The sequence below is a fragment of the Typopeltis vanoorti genome, chromosome 11 (assembly GCF_054136105.1).
Source record: "Typopeltis vanoorti isolate ZY-2024b chromosome 11, IOZ_Tvanoo_1.0, whole genome shotgun sequence".
In the NCBI taxonomy this organism is placed as follows: Eukaryota; Metazoa; Arthropoda; class Arachnida; order Uropygi; family Thelyphonidae; genus Typopeltis; species Typopeltis vanoorti.
Window position 1 is genome coordinate 5,643,101 of NC_143559.1, and position 18,897 is coordinate 5,661,997.

Below are 18,897 nucleotides of genomic sequence, written 5' to 3' on the forward strand. Positions count from 1 at the left end.
TGTAAGAGCAAGTTCCACATAGCTGTAATATTTATTTTTATTTTTTATTTTTACAATCAGCATGCCTCGATGATGATGCTGATTTTAAATTCAGTGAAATATAAGCAGTTAATAAAAGATCTTTTGATAAAATTGTTTGGTGTTGTTAATACCGTTAAAAATTAGTAATGAATAACCGTCAACATCTAAGCTGTTAGAAGTATATATACCATCTTAGACTAGATCTTCTCATGCATTATTGAATGCTAATGCTGTCAGATTCCTTTCTAATTTGACCAACAAGTGCAGAATCTGGTCTCTCAAGTAAAAATATTAAATAGGGTACTCAGTGCAGGAAGTAATGGTGGTTGTTTGTGCCTAGAGGGATGCTGCAGTTTCTATATACTAATGCCAGAAGTATCCAAAACAAGAGGAAAGAATTTTTGACATTGGTTAGTGCAACTTGCCAGAAGTTAAAGGCATTAGTGAGACTTGGCTAACAGCAGATGATGCATTTACAGCCATAGAATGTGAAGGCTTTAGTATTTTCAGAGAGAATAGAGAAGATAACATTCCCCCCCCCCCCACCCACACACATACCATTACACAGCCTCCCTCCGGGCACAACCTGGTAGTGTAATTAGCAGCAATATTAAGTGCCAGTTGATCAGGAAGCCGCCTCAAAGATGCATTTCCATCTGTTTGTCCCTATGCTAATTGGCAGCTAGCTTGTATGACTGCTTCACTGCTGTACCCTTGAAGATTGGGAAGTACTGGATCTCTGCAATATGTTTGGCATGCCCTCAAAGAGCATTCACTCACACTACATGTTGAATGTTGTTGGTAAGCTGGAACCATTGCTCAAGGGAACCAACCATGGTGATAATCACTTCAGGTCTCTAATAAGAAAGGTGGTGGTATTTTGCTGGGCAAATAAAGTCATCCTTTGCCTAAGACTAGTTGGCATTTACTCCAACTAGGAAGATATCCCTTTGAAGTGGGAATACTCACTGTCACCCAAGTCCCTTTAGTAGAAACAGGTCACACTTCAAGAAAGCGGGGTTGACTTGACTGGGAGAGTCTGTATATTGCACATCACTGGCCCATAGTGGCACTGCGGATACTTCACTGGTTATGTTTATTCTCACATTCCTCTTGCACCACTTTTTGATACCTGTAATCATCCATCTTCTGATTTATATAGTAGTCTTCCATGTTGTATACTGTGAAAAGTTTTAGTAATAGTCAAAAGTACCATTTTGTAGAGCCTTCATTCGGTTTAGATGAGCTGTTTGGCTTGAAAGACATGGGTTTGAGTCTCGTATATGATGGGAGGAAAACCTTCACTGTGTGTTTTCAATGAAATGGTGAGTTAGCTGGTTTCATACAGAGGTGGAAGGTTCTCCCCTCCTGGAAACTTGGGATTTTCATCCCTCAAAACAGGCAAACTTGCAAGAACACATGCAGCATACAGACATAGGACACTGTGGGAATAAGGTTAACCACCCTATTCCCTCAGATGTGGTTTCGAATGATTGCATTGTAAAGTATGGGTCTACATGTGAGCATAAATCAGGAAGTAGGGAAGGATCATTTTGTATCCATTTCCCTTGTCTGACTCAGCCTTAACATTACTATAAAATGTGAGCAAGTTACTCAAACCTGACCTTCCCATAGGAAAGCCATGCGATTCATTGCAAAGTATAGATCTTATACTCATTTTTCCAAAATCTTTACCACCTGAGTACTCTCTCTCTCTCTCTCTCTCTCTGTATGAGGATATCTTCGAGTTGGAGGAAATGTGAACTAGACCGACTAGGTGGCAGGTAATCTCCATTACTCGTTGAAATACCACAAACCTCTTATTGCGGCCTGAAGAGGCTTTTGCCATGTTTGGTTCCCAGAACAGGAGTTCCAGTTCCCCCCCCCCCCCCCCCCCAAGTGTTTCAACATGCAGTGTGAGTGATACCCTTCCCACAGTCTTGAAGCTAGATAGTGTGAAGGAACCAGTTGGTAACATGTTCTAAAAGCTTCTTGATCAAATGATGCATAATCTATCTGCCATCTACAGTACACTACATCTAGGTTGCTCTTGGGTGGAGACTGTGAGTAACATGTCAAGGAACCAGATGGTAACATGTTTTAAAAGCTTCCTGATCAGATAGTGCATGATCTAGGTGCCATCTACATTACATCCAGGTTGTGCCTGGATGGAAACTGCACTAGTATGCAAGATGGATGCTGTCTATATGGGTGACATGTCTAAGTGTCTGTCTCCTCTCACCATATGTTCCCCTGCTGTTTTTTCTTTTCACTTTGCTTTACCATGCTAGCATGAAAGTAAACCTAAATAAATGTATTTTTATTAATTAAATAATTATGAGTACTTTCTTAACTGTGAATATTAAGCATATCACTTAATTAGATCACTTTTGACATATGAGAAAATGTCAAAAAGGCGATATTCAGAATTAGGCATTCTCCGTCAAGAAATGTCCAATCACACAAAAGCATAAGTACCATTTTTGTGGCAGATGGAATCATATAGAGTGCAGACTGGACAGTAAAGATCAATTGTGGCTGTTATGGCAGAGATTTGAGGAGCAGTCGAAAACAGGAAAATCAGGTCAGGATACCTCAAGAGTTTTGGATGTGTTCAGATGCTATGACCTATGAAGATCCCTGGTTGGAGAGACTGACCTTGTTGTTTGGACTTGGAAGATGAATAGACATGCAGGAGTTTAAAAGAGAAAGAAATGCATGTGGAATGATAAGGTAGATGATTATAATAATCTTAGAAATCAGCTTGCAGCAGTTTCATGGATGGAGGAATTGAAAGGGCAAGATATCACTTGGGAACTGGTGAAGGAATATTTATTAGCAGCAATGGCAAGTTGTATACCGCGAGTGAAAAAGAGAACAATTTTGGTGTAAAGTGGATGACAAAACTATCAAATGGGAACTGCAGGTAAAAAAGAGGGTATGGAAGAGATATAAGGAGAGGAGTGGAAAGCAGATGCATGAAAAATATAAGACTCAGGTCAGGAGAGTGACTAGTATGGTAAGGAAGGCAAAACTGGAATATGGGAAGAGATTATCCCTGAGATCCGAAGAAAATCCTAAGGAATTTTTCGTTATGTGGCTAGTATGAGAAGGAGGAATGATCATGGAAGAATGACATTGCTGGATAAAAATGGAAGTAGAGTGACTGATGCAAAGGATATAGTGGAGTTGTTCAGTGAACACTGTATTGGGATATTTCATCCTGGAGAAGTATGTTTTAAATACTGAGTACTTTGGATGTCCATAAAGCAATGGGACTGGATAGGATTTTGCCACGGGTTTTGAGAGAATGTGCTAAAGAAATGATGGCTCTGTTGACCTGGCTTTTCAATGAAAGTTACCATGAGAAAGGTGCCCGAGGAGTGGAAGGAGGTTAAGATAGTGCTATTGTGTAAGGGTAGTAGTTGTAGAATGTGGAAGCGTCAAACTATCAGCCAGTTTGTAATTCATCGGTAGTTAAGATTTTGGACAAATTAGTAAGAGATCATATACAGCATTGTTCAGATGTGAGGGTAATGTTGTCTGTGAGAGTCAGCATGGATTTATTTGTTAAGGGGTGTTCTTGTTTTAGTAATCTGATTGTGTTTTATAATAAAGTCACCACAGCAATAGATGAGGGAAAGACATGTTCTGCCTTTTTTTTTAATTTTTTTTTTTTTTTAGATTTTACAAAGGTATTTGAGGCGCACATGATGAGCTGATATTTAAGTTACAGCACATGAGTTTAGATGTCAGGTTAATGAATGGGATTAGAGATTGGCTGTCTCATGGATATTAGAGAGTTGTGTATGAGGGAGTGGTATCAAGGAAGCAGAAAGTTACAAGTGGAACCCCACTTGTAACCTTCTGCTTGTAAATGAGTTGTCATTCCATTGTATAATGCCCTGATCAGACCACACCTGGATTCTTGTGCTCATATTTGGCTCCCAGAATTTGAAGGAATAAATTCACCTTTGGAAGAGTGCAGAGGTGGATAACAAAGATATCAGGACTGTATAATGTTAGTTCTGAGGAAATGTGGAATTCAAAGTTTGGTAGATAGGAGAGGTGATATGATTGAGACATTTAAACTGTTATGATGTCGTTACATGGTTGACCCTGGTGAGTTCTTTTGTTTTGTTAACAGGGGGAAAGAGCAAGGACAAAGGGCTATCCCTGGAAGTCATGAGCAAGAGAGGGAGGAGTGGGCTCTTTGCATGGAGGCTGGTTGAACCGTGGAATGTATTGCTTGCTATTGATGAGAACATGAACAGTGAATGAGTTCAGGGAGTGGTGTGATAGACTTAGTGTTTTCTAGATTGGGCCTCCCACAGCGAGTCTTGTGACCATGGAGGTCCTTAATCATCATAATGTTTTTGAATGCCTTCATGTGAGGGAGATAAATTTCCTTACCCTGTATGATGCCACCTTTCCTCTTATTGGAAGGCTGAAGTGGCTTGAAAATGTTCCATGTTTGGCCTCTGGAGTGGGATTTTCTGACTGTAAAAAAATAAACAAATAAATAAAAATAAAAGATTTAAAAAATAAAAATAAACAAAAAGCAAAAAAAAATGTAGCCCACTCTAATTGACAAGCTTAGGTGTTGAACATTATTCATAACTTATTTTTAATAGTATTAACAACACCAAATGAACTGTTATCTTAAGACATCTCCTGCATAGCTGTAATACTTCTTTTTTTACAACATTAGAGTGCATCATTATTAACACTTGAGATCTTTTGTCCATTACAATTTGAATTGTTTCACTTCCTCATTGTCACATATAAACTATAACATGCTGGTTTGAACACCAGTGAAATATAAGCTATTTAAATTTAAATATAAACAATTTTTTTATAAAATGTAATATATATATATATATATATTATTTACAGATGAATAATAAAAGGGATCACAAGATAGTAAACGATGTTAAAATTTTATAGATGTCATGCCAGTGCCAAGAATATTATATGGTGCAGGAATTTAGATAGAGAGAAAAGAAGAAAGTAGAATACGTAATGATGATGTCATTAGCTCTTCTTAACTTTAGCGTCAACTTGAGTTTTGCATTGAATAGAGAATTTTGCATTATCCAGGAATTAAGGAGTGTGTGTGGTACACTAATTGTACAGTTTTTAGGCCAGAAATTCCTGCCCAAAGTAGAATCTTGTTGAATCTTGTGTCAAAATGATTGGACATGATCTATGTGGTTTCTGACTATTTATCAGTCAAGTCATGAATATAATTCTTGATGAGTATTGTAGATTTTTTAACCAAAAAATGAATATGATAAATGATAACTGACATTAGGTTTAATAGGTCATGATAACATAGATATTTAAACTGACTAGTTTTGCCACATATGCTAGTGGATTCTTCTTGGTTAGGAAGAACAAAAAATTCCAATAAGCGTTAAATATGAATCATTATATATCTAAAATTGAACATGCAGGAATCATTACACAAATGAAAAAAAAAAAAAAAAAAAAAAAAAATGGAGCATGGCAACTAACACAGGCTAGTCAGTTTGGTAGGTATGCATGCATGCAAGTTGGCAAAAAAGTTAGTCTGATGTGTGGAAAATATATTAAAACTCTCATGCATATCTCCTGAGCAATGACTGACCTGTGCCAGCTTCCATGCATCATGTGTTTCTGTTTATTGTATTTTTTATTTTTCCTAATCCAGAAGAAGCTGCCACTAGCATATGTGGCAAAACTAGTCGGTTTAATTTTCTACATTATCACGACCAGTGTCATTTATCATTTGTCACGAATATAATTCTTCATGAATTAACTAATATTATAATTCATGAATTAGATAACTTCTGAATGCTGATGTATCTGTGTTCATGAATGAGTTCTGTAAGCTTTCATCTCTTTTATGAATTAGTGAATTGTGGCAATATTCAATGCAATTGATATGTGTTGCTCCACTTTTAAACTTAAACAAACGTGTAAATTCTGCTCATTGTTTTGTCTCCAAAAGCAAATTTTAATGGAATGTTTTCTCTGGTTTAAAGAGGAAGACATTGCAAGGGACATCATCTAGATGATGTCCCTTTTGAACTATAACTTAAAAATTAAAAATGAATGGTAGAATAGAATCAATCTCTCAAGTTATTTGTTATTTGTCACTGCTGCTCTTGTGTTGTCCCTTGTGTGCCCTTCTCTTCTTCATCTGGCATTAGGCTAGAAATTTCTCATCAAAACATGCATGCTATAGTGTTACATGAACATTGCATCATTTTATTCTAATTTGTACCAACAAGTGGTTAGTAGACTCTTCCTTGGTCTGCAAGGGCCACTAGTTCATTGTTCTAATAATGTCTGCATAGAATAAAATATTCTCTATCTTGGTATTAATAAAACTTCCATGCTCCATGTGTTTCTGTTTATTGTATTTTTTTTTTTATTCCTAATCCAGAAGAAACTGCCACTAGCATATGTGGCAAAATGAGTTGCTAAGTTCACCATATGGAATTGCAAAAATTCAAATAATAATAATAATTAAATAAATAAAAAATTTGTTATTTTGTACTTATTGGTATTCTTTATTTAGCTGTAATTCATTGGTTCATTATTTTACTTTCAGCTGGATAGGTTGCGGTTGTCACGTGAACATGAGGAAAGGCTAGACCAACAGGCACAGAGATATGAAGAAAGGTTAACAGAGTTGCACAGCATTATTGCAGAATTATCAAAAAAACTTGAAGTACAGAGAGCGAATGTGATTAAGTAAGATTTAATTATGAAATATCTATTTCATAAATGAATGACATAATAGCTCATGAAAGTTTGCTATAACTTTCAGAAACTTAACAAAATGAAATTTTTGTAATTATGCTATAACAGCCAGTTCATATCCAGTTTTCTCTGTTATATTATATTATATAGCATAATTACAAATTAGAAGGAACGACAGGATCATGCGAATGAAATTGGGTCTTGGAGAAGAGCGGGTGGTCGTATTATGTGTATATGCCCCGCAAGTTGGTTGTACAGCAGAGGAAAAAGATGAGTTCTGGAACGTGTTAGATGAAGAAATGAGGGAATTGGAAGAAAATGAGATGGTGATTGTCGGAGGAGACTTGAACGGGCACACAGGAAGACAGAATAGAGACTGTGAAAGGGTGCATGGTGGCCACGGAGTGGGAATGATGAACCAGGAAGGAGAGAGGGTTGTGGACTTTGCAGTAGCGTTTGATCTGGCAATTGTGAACTCGTTTTTCTTCAAGAGGGAAGAACATTTGATAACATTTAGAAGTGGTAACAACAGCTCACAAATTGACTACATTTTGACTAGAAGAAAACATCTTAAGGTTGTGACAAATTGTAAGGTAATTCCAACAGATCAAGTAGCACAACAACACCGACTGCTGTGCGCAGACTTTAAATTAAGATCGAAGATAAGAACTTCTGGTTGCCATGGGATGAAGACAATTAAGTGGTTTCACTTAAAAGAAGAGAGTGTGAGGAATCGTTTTAGGGAGAGAGTGTTAGAGAGGATTTCGGATGGACTGGAAAGTGTACAAGATTGGTGGAAACATAATTCAAAAGTAATCCTGAGCTGTGCAATCGAGGTGCTTGGTGAGACATCTGGAAAGATTAAAGAGCAGAAGGAGGGTTGGTGGTGGAATAATGATGTACAAGTGGCAGTGACAGCTAAGAGGAAGGCAAAGCAGAAGTGGGATGAGTCAAGAGTGGAAGAGGACAGAGAGGTGTACAAAGAGAGAAAGCAAGGAGCCAAGAGAGTTGTGGCACAGGCGAAGGCCATGGCATATCAAGTTCTGTATGATCAATTAGAAACAAAGGAAGGACAGAGAAAAATTTACCAACTAGCGAAATGTAGAAATAAAGCAGCTAAGGACATCTTACATGTGAGGCAGATCAAAGATGCTGAAGGAAGAGTATTATGGAGGGATGTGGACATAAGAAACAGATGGAAAATATACTTTGAGGGACTTCTGAATGAGGAAAATGCAAGGACTCACAGAGGAGATGGGCAGCCTTCTGAGGGGATGGTGCAGAACATCAGTAGAATGGAAGTGACGGAGGCCATGAAGAGGATGAGGAATGGAAAAGCGGTGGGCCCCGACAGAATTCCAGTGGAGGCATGGAAGGCACTGGGGGAAGAGGGAATTGACCTGCTGTGGGACCTGTTCATGAAAGTTTGCCAACAGGAAAATATACCCGAGGAATGGAGGGAGAGTACTCTTGTTCCCATCTACAAGGGTAAAGGGGATGCACAAGACTGTAAAAATTACAGAGGAATAAAGTTGATGTCCCACACAATGAAGATCCTAGAAAGGGTTCTTGATGGTAGATTGAGGGAGGAGGTGGAGATTGCAAAGGAACAATTTGGCTCCATGCCTGGTAGATCAACAACAGATGCTATCTTTGGGTTACGACAGATGATGGAAAAATATCGAGAGAAACAAAGGGAGCTACATCTGGTATTTATTGATCTGGAGAAAGCATACGATAGAGTGCCAAGGCAAGAAGTCTGGAAGTGTCTGAGGGAGAAGAAGGTGCCGGAGAAATATGTCAGGTTGGTGCAGGAAATGTACAGAAATGTGAAGACAAGTGTTCGGACCTGTTTGGGACAGACAGAAAGTTTTCAAGTAACAGTTGGCTTGCATCAAGGGTCAGCATTAAGTCCGTTTCTGTTTAATATTGTGATGGAGGTGGTAACAGAGGAGGTGAGAGAAGATGCACCTTGGACAATGTTGTATGCAGATGACATCTTGCTGTGTGTAGATACAAGAGAAGAAGCGGAAACTAAACTGGAAAGATGGAGAAAAGTACTGGAAGAGAGAGGTATGAGACTGAGCAGAAGTAAGACAGAGTATATGTGTTGCGCAGTGGGCAGTGGCCAGGAGACAGACCTGGAGCTGGAAGGAAATGTCATCAGGAAGGTGAGAGACTTTAGATACTTAGGTTCGACAGTGGAAGAAGATGGAGGAGGTGAGAAGGAAGTGGGATGCAGGATACAAGCAGGTTGGAGGAACTGGAGGGAGATGGCTGGAGTGTTATGTGATAAGAGGGTGCCGATCAATCTGAAAGGCAAAATTTATAGGACAGTAGTGAGGCCAGCTATGACATATGCTATAGAAACTGTGGCCCTGAGGAAAAATAACATCAGCAGGATGGAAGTACCAGAGATGAGAATGCTTAGGTGGATGTGCGGTGTGACCAGAAAGTATCATCTGAGAAATGACTATGTCAGGGGAACAGTGAAAGTTACGAACTTAGGAGCGAAAATACAGGAGGCAAGGTTGAGATGGTTTGGTCATGTGATGAGGAGGGAGGACGAATATGTGGGAAGAAGGGTCATGCAGATGGATGTGCAAGGAAGGCGGAAGCGTGGGCGGCCAAAGAAGAGATGGAGGGAGCTGGTAGAAGAGGACTTGAAGATGAAGAACTTGGATGTGGTGACAGCCCAAGACAGGAAGGTGTGGAGGAGACTCATAACAAACAGTGACCCCACTTAAGTGGGAGAAGCTGCAGAAGAAGAAGAAGATATAGCATAATTACAAAAATTTCATTTTGTTCATTTTTGTTAAAAAACATAAATAGCCTATACCTAAATTTGTTCAGACGACAAAGTTTTTCTTAAATTATATAAAAACTTTAAATTGACACATGAGAGGTATTGATTTGATTTTGTTTAATGTGGTACAGCAATTCCTCGATTAGTGCGCCTAATGCGTTCCTTAAAATAGGCGCATTAATCGAAAACTCACTAATCGAATATAATATAATAACCTATGGGGAAAAGTATAATTCGTTCCTCAAATTTCTTTTTAGAACCTTAATTTTTCAGCTCAACTTATTTCTTTCAGCTTAAAAGAATTAAGGGCCTGTGCTGAAAGACAATGAAACATATTCAGAATATAAATTTTATTATTCTACTTCTTAACAAAGAATTGAGCTAACGTAGTTTGGCGGGAATTTTGTTTCTTTTTTTCATACAACTGACGGTATGGCCCTATTGCCTCTTCTACTCTTCTGCAAATTTTACTGCTTCTCGCTTCATCAGGGTCAGCCTCTAAGCATTGCTGCTTAAAAACTTTGATTGTATGAAAAATATTTTCAAACTGTTTCTGTGAAATCTCTTTTGACTGACTATCAGTGGTTAAATTTTCTTTATATTCTTCGGGATCTTCCTGCTGTGCATCTAAATTTAGCAGGTCGGAATCACTCAATTCTTCAGAATGAGATTTAATTAACTCTTGGACGTTATCATTGTCAATCTCATCAAAACCCAGTTCATGCCCGATGTTGGCAATTTCCTCAACAACATTATCCATTTCATTTGAAAAGCTTCCAAAATGTTTTGCACAATGTGGAAGAATGTGCTTCTAAATGGCTAGCATATTGCTTGCAGTAATTTCATTCCAATATTGATGAATATTTTCAATAGCAGATTTAACATTAAATTTCTTCCAGAATTCTACTAATGTCATATAATTTTCACTAGATGTTGCTTCTATTGCCTGTTTAAATGTTCTTCTCAGGTAGTATGCCTTAAAGGTTGCGATAATCCCCTGGTCCATAGGTTGTATGAGAGAAGTTGTATTTGATGGTAAAAATTTGGAACATAGTATACATGGAAATAGTGTAGTATGCCAAAATAAGGGGATAAACATCCTTTGTTGTTTTATAGCCAGTAAGCGAAACTAAAGATCGATAACTACGATCTATAAGTTTCGTGCTGAAGAACTATCGGCGAAGGCAATTCGAAGTAAAGGTGGAGCAAGCTCCCTCACTATTCCTGATATTTTCTCATAATGTAAAACACAGCTCCTAGGAGATGTAATACTGTCATTACATTATGAGGAGAGGTCACTACCCAGACCGGTTTCAACCTTTTTTGAGGTCTCATCAGTGAGTAGGTAGACCTGGAAGATACCTTATTTTCTATAGTAAGGTGCCAGAAAACTGGCACCTTAATTGGCTTTTTATCTTAACTAAAATATAATTACACCTTTATGGCATTCGTATAGTGAAGGTATGTAAGTTCTTTTCACTAAGCTTTGATATCTTCCAGGTCTACCTACTCACCGATGAGACTCAAAAAAGGTTGAAACCGGTCTGGGTAGTGACCTCTCCTCATAATGTAATGACAGTATTACATCTCCTAGGAGCTGTGTTTTACATTATGAGAAAATATCAGGAATAGTGAGGGCACTTGCTCCACCTTTACTTCGAATTGCCTTCGCCGATAGTTCTTCGGCATGAAACTTATAGATCGTAGTTATCGATCTTTAGTTTTGCTTACAGGCTATAAAACAACCAAGGATGTTTATCCCCTTATTTTCTATATTAAGGTGCCAGAAAACTAGCCATTTGGCTTTTTATCTTAACTAAGTGTAGTATGCCATTAAAAATAACTTTGTAAACTGTTTTAAATCGATAACTAAATTATTTTATTTCATTCTGGTGAGTGATTTTTTAAAATAATTAGCCATAAAAATGTATAGATAGAAAATTTTTGAAATCTGTAACATTTATTTTTAAGATGTATATGGGTGCAGTAATCAAATTTTAGAGGTGCACTAATCGAATTTGGGTATCGAAAAAAAATGATGCACTAATTGGGGACGCACTAATCGAGGGGTTACTGTTTTGTTTTATTGAATATAAAATTGCAAAAAAATGACTACATATTTTATGTAGTCAGTAGGTGCTGTTTGACATTCTGTGACATTTTTTTTATTAAACATATATAGTGATGCCTCCAGTTATCTAATCTGAGAAATCAGATCACTGATCTCTTAATTGTTATATATAGCTGAACTAAAACTATGGCTATATAGAGCTGTTTCAAAAATCATTTGATGTATGAAACCTACGTAATAACTGTACTTAAGTTCATGTTAGAAGTTAAATGGAATGAAACAGCACTACAAAAAGAATTAAAAATAATATTTAATTCTTCCAATATTTCATCTCAGTTACTGAGACATCATGAAAGAGTACAATATGAGACTTGTAACACATACACAAAGGCAACACAAAACTAAATGAAACATGTCAGTGAAAGACTAGTCCTAACTAGGATGGGTGCTCCCGTCAGACACCTGTTGGCAGTCTAGGACCAGGGTGCGGAACCCTTGTCATGCATGCCAAATGTTGTACCCCAACGACTTTTTTCTAGCACACAACCCAGGCTCACCTTAAGAAATAATTAAATAAATAAATACATATCTATCATCTTCGCTGAGTTGTATATTTTAAATTAATAGAATACAATTTTATTAAGTAGAGCGAGCGATATCAAATAAAATGCAATAAAGAAACCAACACTATCAACTGTTTTAATAACAATAAGTAATAAGAAACTGAAAGAAACATCCTATTTCCAATCTATCTATCTCTGCAATATACTGAGAAGACAAGTTTTGTCCTGTTCAGTTGTTGCATTATTCGCCTTGGCAGCCAGACATGGCCTGACTCCTTTACCATCATTTTATATTTTTTTACGTGTTTCGTAAAGAATTTATCGATTTTTTTGAAGTGTGTGGATTTAGATTTAATTAAATCGTAAGTCATTAAAATATGGATTGGGAGTATTTATTCTCAATTAATAGGTTTAATTTATTAGATATATAATCATTCTTATAATATTCTTTGATTTTACTGCTCTTATGTGATTTTTTATTATTTGAAAAGGTTCTCCCAATACTTAAGACACCATATAATAATATGTTTCCCCAACATTTTGGTTGCCATGTGAGAAAATTTTTGCATCAAAGATTTGGTGATTTTGGCATGCACACTTACAATGGTTGCCCGCTCCTGGTGTAGGATGTAAAATGGGATCTTGAGGTGTTAATGTTGCTCATATTTTGGGAAGGCTTATGCATTTGTAATTATTCAAATTAGGTGATTTTTAAGAGCAGCAGCAGATTCTAAAAACAGTCTTTCTCTTTGTAATTTACTGTGATGGAGCATGGTGGTCTTTTTTCCAGCTGATTCTGTATGCCTTATCCAAAACATGTACTGATGACCCAATTGAAAGATATAACTGCAGATGTATTATGTTGCTAATGCAGAGTGTAGTTCATCTGTCATCTCAGTAGTCTTCACCCTAGATCCAATTTACAATGGAAAAGAAAATTAATAATACTCCAGTCTTTCTAGAAAACACCTTAGTCATCCACCTACCGACCTTATGGTAATCTGTCCTTTTCAGTATACATGAAACCCACTTACAGATGCAGATACATTCAAAAACTTTCCCCTCTCAACCCCTTCTCATAAGTATGGTGTCATTAAAGCACTTACCCATAGAGAATATAGCCTTTTTTCTGATGAGACCTCTCTTGCAGCAGAAGTCAATTGTATACACTATTGCAGTTCTCACAATTATAAAAAATAAATAAATAGAAATAAAATAAATAATTAATTCTTCTTCCAATCCATGACCTTTTTAAAGAGATTTTAGTAATGCTATCCCCATCCCTTATATGTGAGACACATCAGAAAATATAGCCAGAATCATAAAGAAATACAGTCTTTGCACAACTTTCAAACCCCACTTAAAACTAGCCCTTATCTGCTTCACTAAAGACAAACTTCTTCCTCTCTCAGCTCCAGGTGTATATGGAGTTCTTCAAGTTGGACTACTATGGACAGATAGGAAGATCAACTACATGGAAGAACATAAGAAATACATCTGCAGTCATGATTATGGTCAACTGGGCCTTGCAGCTCATGGTTTGAATAAGACTTACAGAATCAATTGAGAAAAGACCACCATTCTCTCTAACGGTAAATTTAGAAGAGGAAGACTATTTTTAGAATCTGCTAAGAATTAAGTCTAATTTGAATAAATATGGACGCTTAAAACTTCCCAAAATATGAGAAACACTAATACTTGGAGATCGCAGTTTACATCCTAGGCTGCCAACAGGTGTCTATTGAGGGGCATCCCACTTAGTTTAAGATTCTAGTCTTTTGTCGACATGTTTCTTAGTTTTGTATTGCTTTTCTATATGTTACAAGTCCCTTGACGCTTTCTCTGTAACTGAGATGAAACAATGGAAGAATTAAATATTATTTTTAATCTTTTCATAGCTCTGTTTCATTACATTAATCTTCTAACATTAGTTTCTCACGACACTCAAGCCTTATAACATGGACTGTACTGAAGGTTTGGCCATTTGGTGAGATAGGTGAAAGAATGCTGTACAGAGTTGATTTGCAGTGTAACACCTTATAACAAATATCAAAAAGTTCAGCAAAGCCTCACAGGGAATAATGATGTCCTAAAAGAAAATTTGATATAAGAATTTCAGTGGTCCCTTAAGTTTGATATACTGAGAGTTGGCTGTTTTATGACAAATGGAGATTGAGCTTTATTTAGCATAACAGCTTTGTTTATCAAAGAGTATGAATATTGAAGTGAAATAGTAAAAGCAGAGAAAATAAGTTGTATGTTTACATATCTACTACCTTTCCTCTCTGCACCCTATGGTACATAAGACCAAGACCCATCTTTACAGTTATCCTGTCTTTTGTAACTAATTCTTCTTCTTTAAATCTCTCTCAACCAACCATATTTCTTTATTATTATTTGATATGATTTTATTTTACTTTATTTGTTGTTTCTTTAAATCTGCCTCTGTTCCCATTTCTTTTCTTTTTTTGGAATCCGTGGCAAACCTTGGAATTACTCATCTGTCCATTCTTTCCTTCTTTTTCTTTCATTTTTTTTTTTAATTTTTAATTTTATTTTGTAAATTTTGTGATAACAAACAAAAAGTTTGTATGACATACAGATATTTCATTATGATGAAGACTTAACTTTAGATCATCCCTGGAAGTTGACTAGGGGTGCTGTTATAGGAAGCATATTGAGGTCCCAGCTCTTTTCATAGCTCTATAATGAACTACCATTAGATGTTGAATGCATCTTCACCAAATGTGTTCAAGTTGAGATATGATAGGTGTTTTTAAGTGTCTATACACTTGGTGAGTCCCATAATAATAATTTGTTATATGTGATAGTGAAAATATTTTTAATATTACCTAGCTACTCTGTTTAAAAACCATTTAATCTGGCCTCCTGTTTCTTTGTCAGTCTTGATGTGTGATTCATATAATAATATGGCATTCATGCATTGCTTTTGAGGATTTTATTTTGGTATTTATTTGATATTTGAATAATTTTCATATATTATTTACTGTTCTGAAAGCAGCATTTGCTTTTGGGAAGCTTTCTGTTATATTCATATCAGTTCTGTCTTCATTATAAATAAACATTATTTCCTGAGTATATAAAAATTTTTTACACAGTAAATTTTAATTTTTTTCTGACATTTGTATTTGGTTTACGATCTTTTGTTTCATTAAATTTTTTTTTTTTGTTTCATTTATTCATTTTGTTTTTTTTAACCCTATTTTTCAACTGTTTTATACAATGCTTTTGATTTCTATCTCAGTATGTTTCAATGATACAGTAATCTACCATTTATCTGACTTTCAAAACAATAACCCTTCAATTAATCAACATTTTAATGTCAACTGACTTCTGGTATAGCACCATATAATTGTATTTCAGTTATCTGACGCTTCAGTTATCAGAATACAAATTACCTTTCTAATGCGGTCAAATAAATGGTAGGTTACTGAACTAAAACTGTCAACTACATATTACACCTTTGATATGACAGTTCATTTTATTTCTCTCCTTTATACTTAACTTTTTCATAATTCAATCAATTTCGTTAAAAAGTGGTCTTCACATTATTTAAACCTATATTGCACCAATTCTTATCTCAAACCATTCTTAAAAGTGTCATTTCCTGAAAAATTTAAAGCCAATCTTAATGTCGTTTGCTGTATAGTCTCGCATATTTATCTTGAACCTGTAGCTTCTAATAATTATACATAATATGGAGTGTTAAAGGTGAATGAAATAAATGAAGGGTATTTATTCCAAATACTGAGTAAGTACTCTAGATGTTTAGTAAGGCAGTGAAACTAATTTGGCTGTTTAATGACAATCTTACAATGATCCAAGTTTCTAAGGTAGGAGAATAAGATATAGTGTCATTCAGGGGTGAATATTCTGGGTGTACTATGTGTTTGGTGCTCATCCACGAAATATCAGTATCACCGATATTATATTTTTGCATTTATTCCCTTTAAAGACTCCCCTAATTGTTTGCAGACTTTGCATGATTCCTAAAATTACACGCAATATACTAATGCTTCATTGCCTTATTCACGAGGATAATGAAGCATTAGTGCTTCATGAAGAGGCACTTTTCGGCCTGTAAACATTGTGTCACATTCGCATTAATAGCTTGGGGGTGTGTTTTCAAAATGCATACACCTTTGTGCCCTTTGAAAAGATGTAAAGAGGAACGCAGCAGGTCAAATTCTTAGTGCTCTAGTATTTTTAAACCACTGAGAAGGCGAGGCTGGGTGAGCTCACATTGAGAGCTCACCCAGCACCTAGCGGCTGTGATTGGTTATTGTGTCAACCAATCCAATTGAACGTTGTCTCTTGTCATGAGTTGAACGCTTTCTGTATCTGGTGGCTATATTACAAACAGCTGTTACACATGTTTTCTTGGCTCTGTTCCTTTTTATTATGCCTTCTTTTAGACCTTGCACGAAGTTTGTAATCCCCAAAGAACTCGGCATGATTCTTTCATCTTAAGTTTCAAGTTCGATCAGCACTTTGTTCTCTTCCGAGCTTTCTGTTGATTGTAATTTGCTGGCCATCAGAAAGTTGTTTGAACCTTTCTGATTGACTTTGGAGGTGTTTTCGTGCAAAGCTTGTAAGCCTTTCTCATACACACAAAGTTTATAAACAACTTTGTCGGCATGTAGATCGATTACATACAGCTCCGGCAGCAAAACATTACCTTGTTTTTTAACACTCTGAAATATTCTTATTAAAGGAGTATATACAGTTAACTTCCAAAGGGTTATTCACAAAAATATCTAGTACAAAATATACAGAGACAAACAAGTTATTTTTACAACATTCTAATGGGACTTGACCTCTGTAAAAAAGCGCTTTGATATTTTTAAGCTACATCGAATTTTTACACTTCCAAAGATCTTCTTCCACACCTAGCCCACCCAAGGGTTTACAAAATACAATGCACATGTAACTTACCATACATAGGGGAAATAGGGTGAACCATCCCAATTAAGAAGGACGAACACAAACGACACTTTAAATACCTCAATTTTGAAAAAACCGGCCTTTCAGTCCACTCACTCCAGACATACAACAGAATTGATTGGCAAGGTACCAAGTCCCTACACTGCACCAAAACTTGGTTTGAGAGGAAATTTATAGAAGCATGTGAAATGTTCAAACATAATCCGAACCTGAAAAAAATGATGGTCTGACCATTCCAAAAATGTGAAGGACTCATTTGCAACCATTATGGCAACCAGAACAAGTCAAGGAAAAATTTCAATACAAAGAAGACTTGGTGAAGTTTTTTTTTTTTTTTTTTTTAAACATTTAATAACAACCTGAACTGTACAAGTCCTGAAGAAAAGCTTAAACGTGAGGACTTTAGCAGGCGTTTTTTTTTTTTTTTTAAACTGTTAGAGGTCATGCTAAGTAAAATATCAATTAACAGCAATAGATTCAGTTTAACTTTGTAGAGTGCAAGAGCATGTAGCTTGTTTTCATATACACATGTATTTTTCTGATGATGACCTCAATACATGGGTCGAAATGTCAATTGTTATTTCATTAAGAATAAGTAAATTATCATTTCGTAAAATTCGTAAATTCGTAAATATAAAATTTGAGAGATGTTTTAGAGGTCATATTATGTAATCTTAATTGAGTTTCTTTAGTCATTTGTTTTTCAAAATTTCTTTTAATTATGCCATTCATTCTATTGTAAATTTGTAATCTTTCTTCCAGTTGTGAATCAGTATTGAATTGCGAGATTATATTTCCTAAGTATTTGAATTTCTTAACGTGTTTTCTGTTATTTTATTGTTAGGCATAAATTTTGACTTTTTGAATGGTGTTTCCACACATTGCCATACCTTCTGTTTTTGTTTCAGAGGTTTTCATTTCAAATCTTTTTTTGCTATTTCATTTAGATGGTTATTTGCAATTTGCAGTTTATCTTCTGAATTTGAAATTGGTACTTGATCATCTGCATAAAGTATAGTATTTAGCTCTATATTATTTGTTAGTTTAATTCCATCTTTGACAGTTGTTTTTCATTCTTTTAAGATTTTATTTATATAAATGTTGAATAGAATTGGGGATAAACCATAGCCTTGTCTCACTTCTTTATTTATGGTTATAGGTTCTTGTAATGTTCCATCTGCAAATTTGATGCAAATTTTTGTTTCTCTGTATAGACTTTATTGCTTTAATTAGTTGAGGAGGTATTTTACCATCTTGTAACATTTTTCAGAGTAGATTTCTGTTCAAATTATCATAAGCTTTTTCATAGTCAATAAATAGAAGAAAAGCGGGCAGGTTAAATTCTTTTTCTTTCTTTCTATGATCTTCTATGATGCCAGCCTGGTTGGCTGAGTGGTTAGCGTATCCGCTCTCCAGCCAAAAGGCTGCGGGTTTGAATCCCACCGTGGGCATGGATGTCTGTGAAAATGTGATGGTAGGTGGTAGATGGCGTTCGTGTAGATGATGATGGTAGTTGTGGTTCGTTGTAGTTGATGGATTGAGTGGTGGAGACAGAGAGTTGTAAAGTAGGTGCTCTCCCTCGATTAGTTTCCTTAGTCTCCCTGGGGTGTTATGTATTAATAATAATGATGATGATGATGATTGTTGCATTGTGAAAGAGACATCTGCACAACCTCTTCCCCCTCTTCTGAAACCACAATTTAGAAGAAGAACCTCATAGT

At 36.0% G+C, this 18,897-nt stretch overlaps 1 protein-coding gene across 3 annotated transcripts in view; it reads left to right on the plus strand.

The window, feature by feature from the left end:
• The window catches only part of LOC150101280 (colorectal mutant cancer protein), a 499,737-nt gene that overhangs the window by 199,687 nt on the left and 281,153 nt on the right, over positions 1–18,897 (plus strand). For all 3 annotated transcript variants that reach the window (XM_090400857.1, XM_090400859.1, XM_090400858.1), the window contains one exon: positions 6,620–6,762. In XM_090400857.1, coding sequence (XP_090256983.1) covers positions 6,620–6,762 — 143 coding nt within the window. The remainder of the gene's footprint in view (positions 1–6,619; positions 6,763–18,897) is intronic.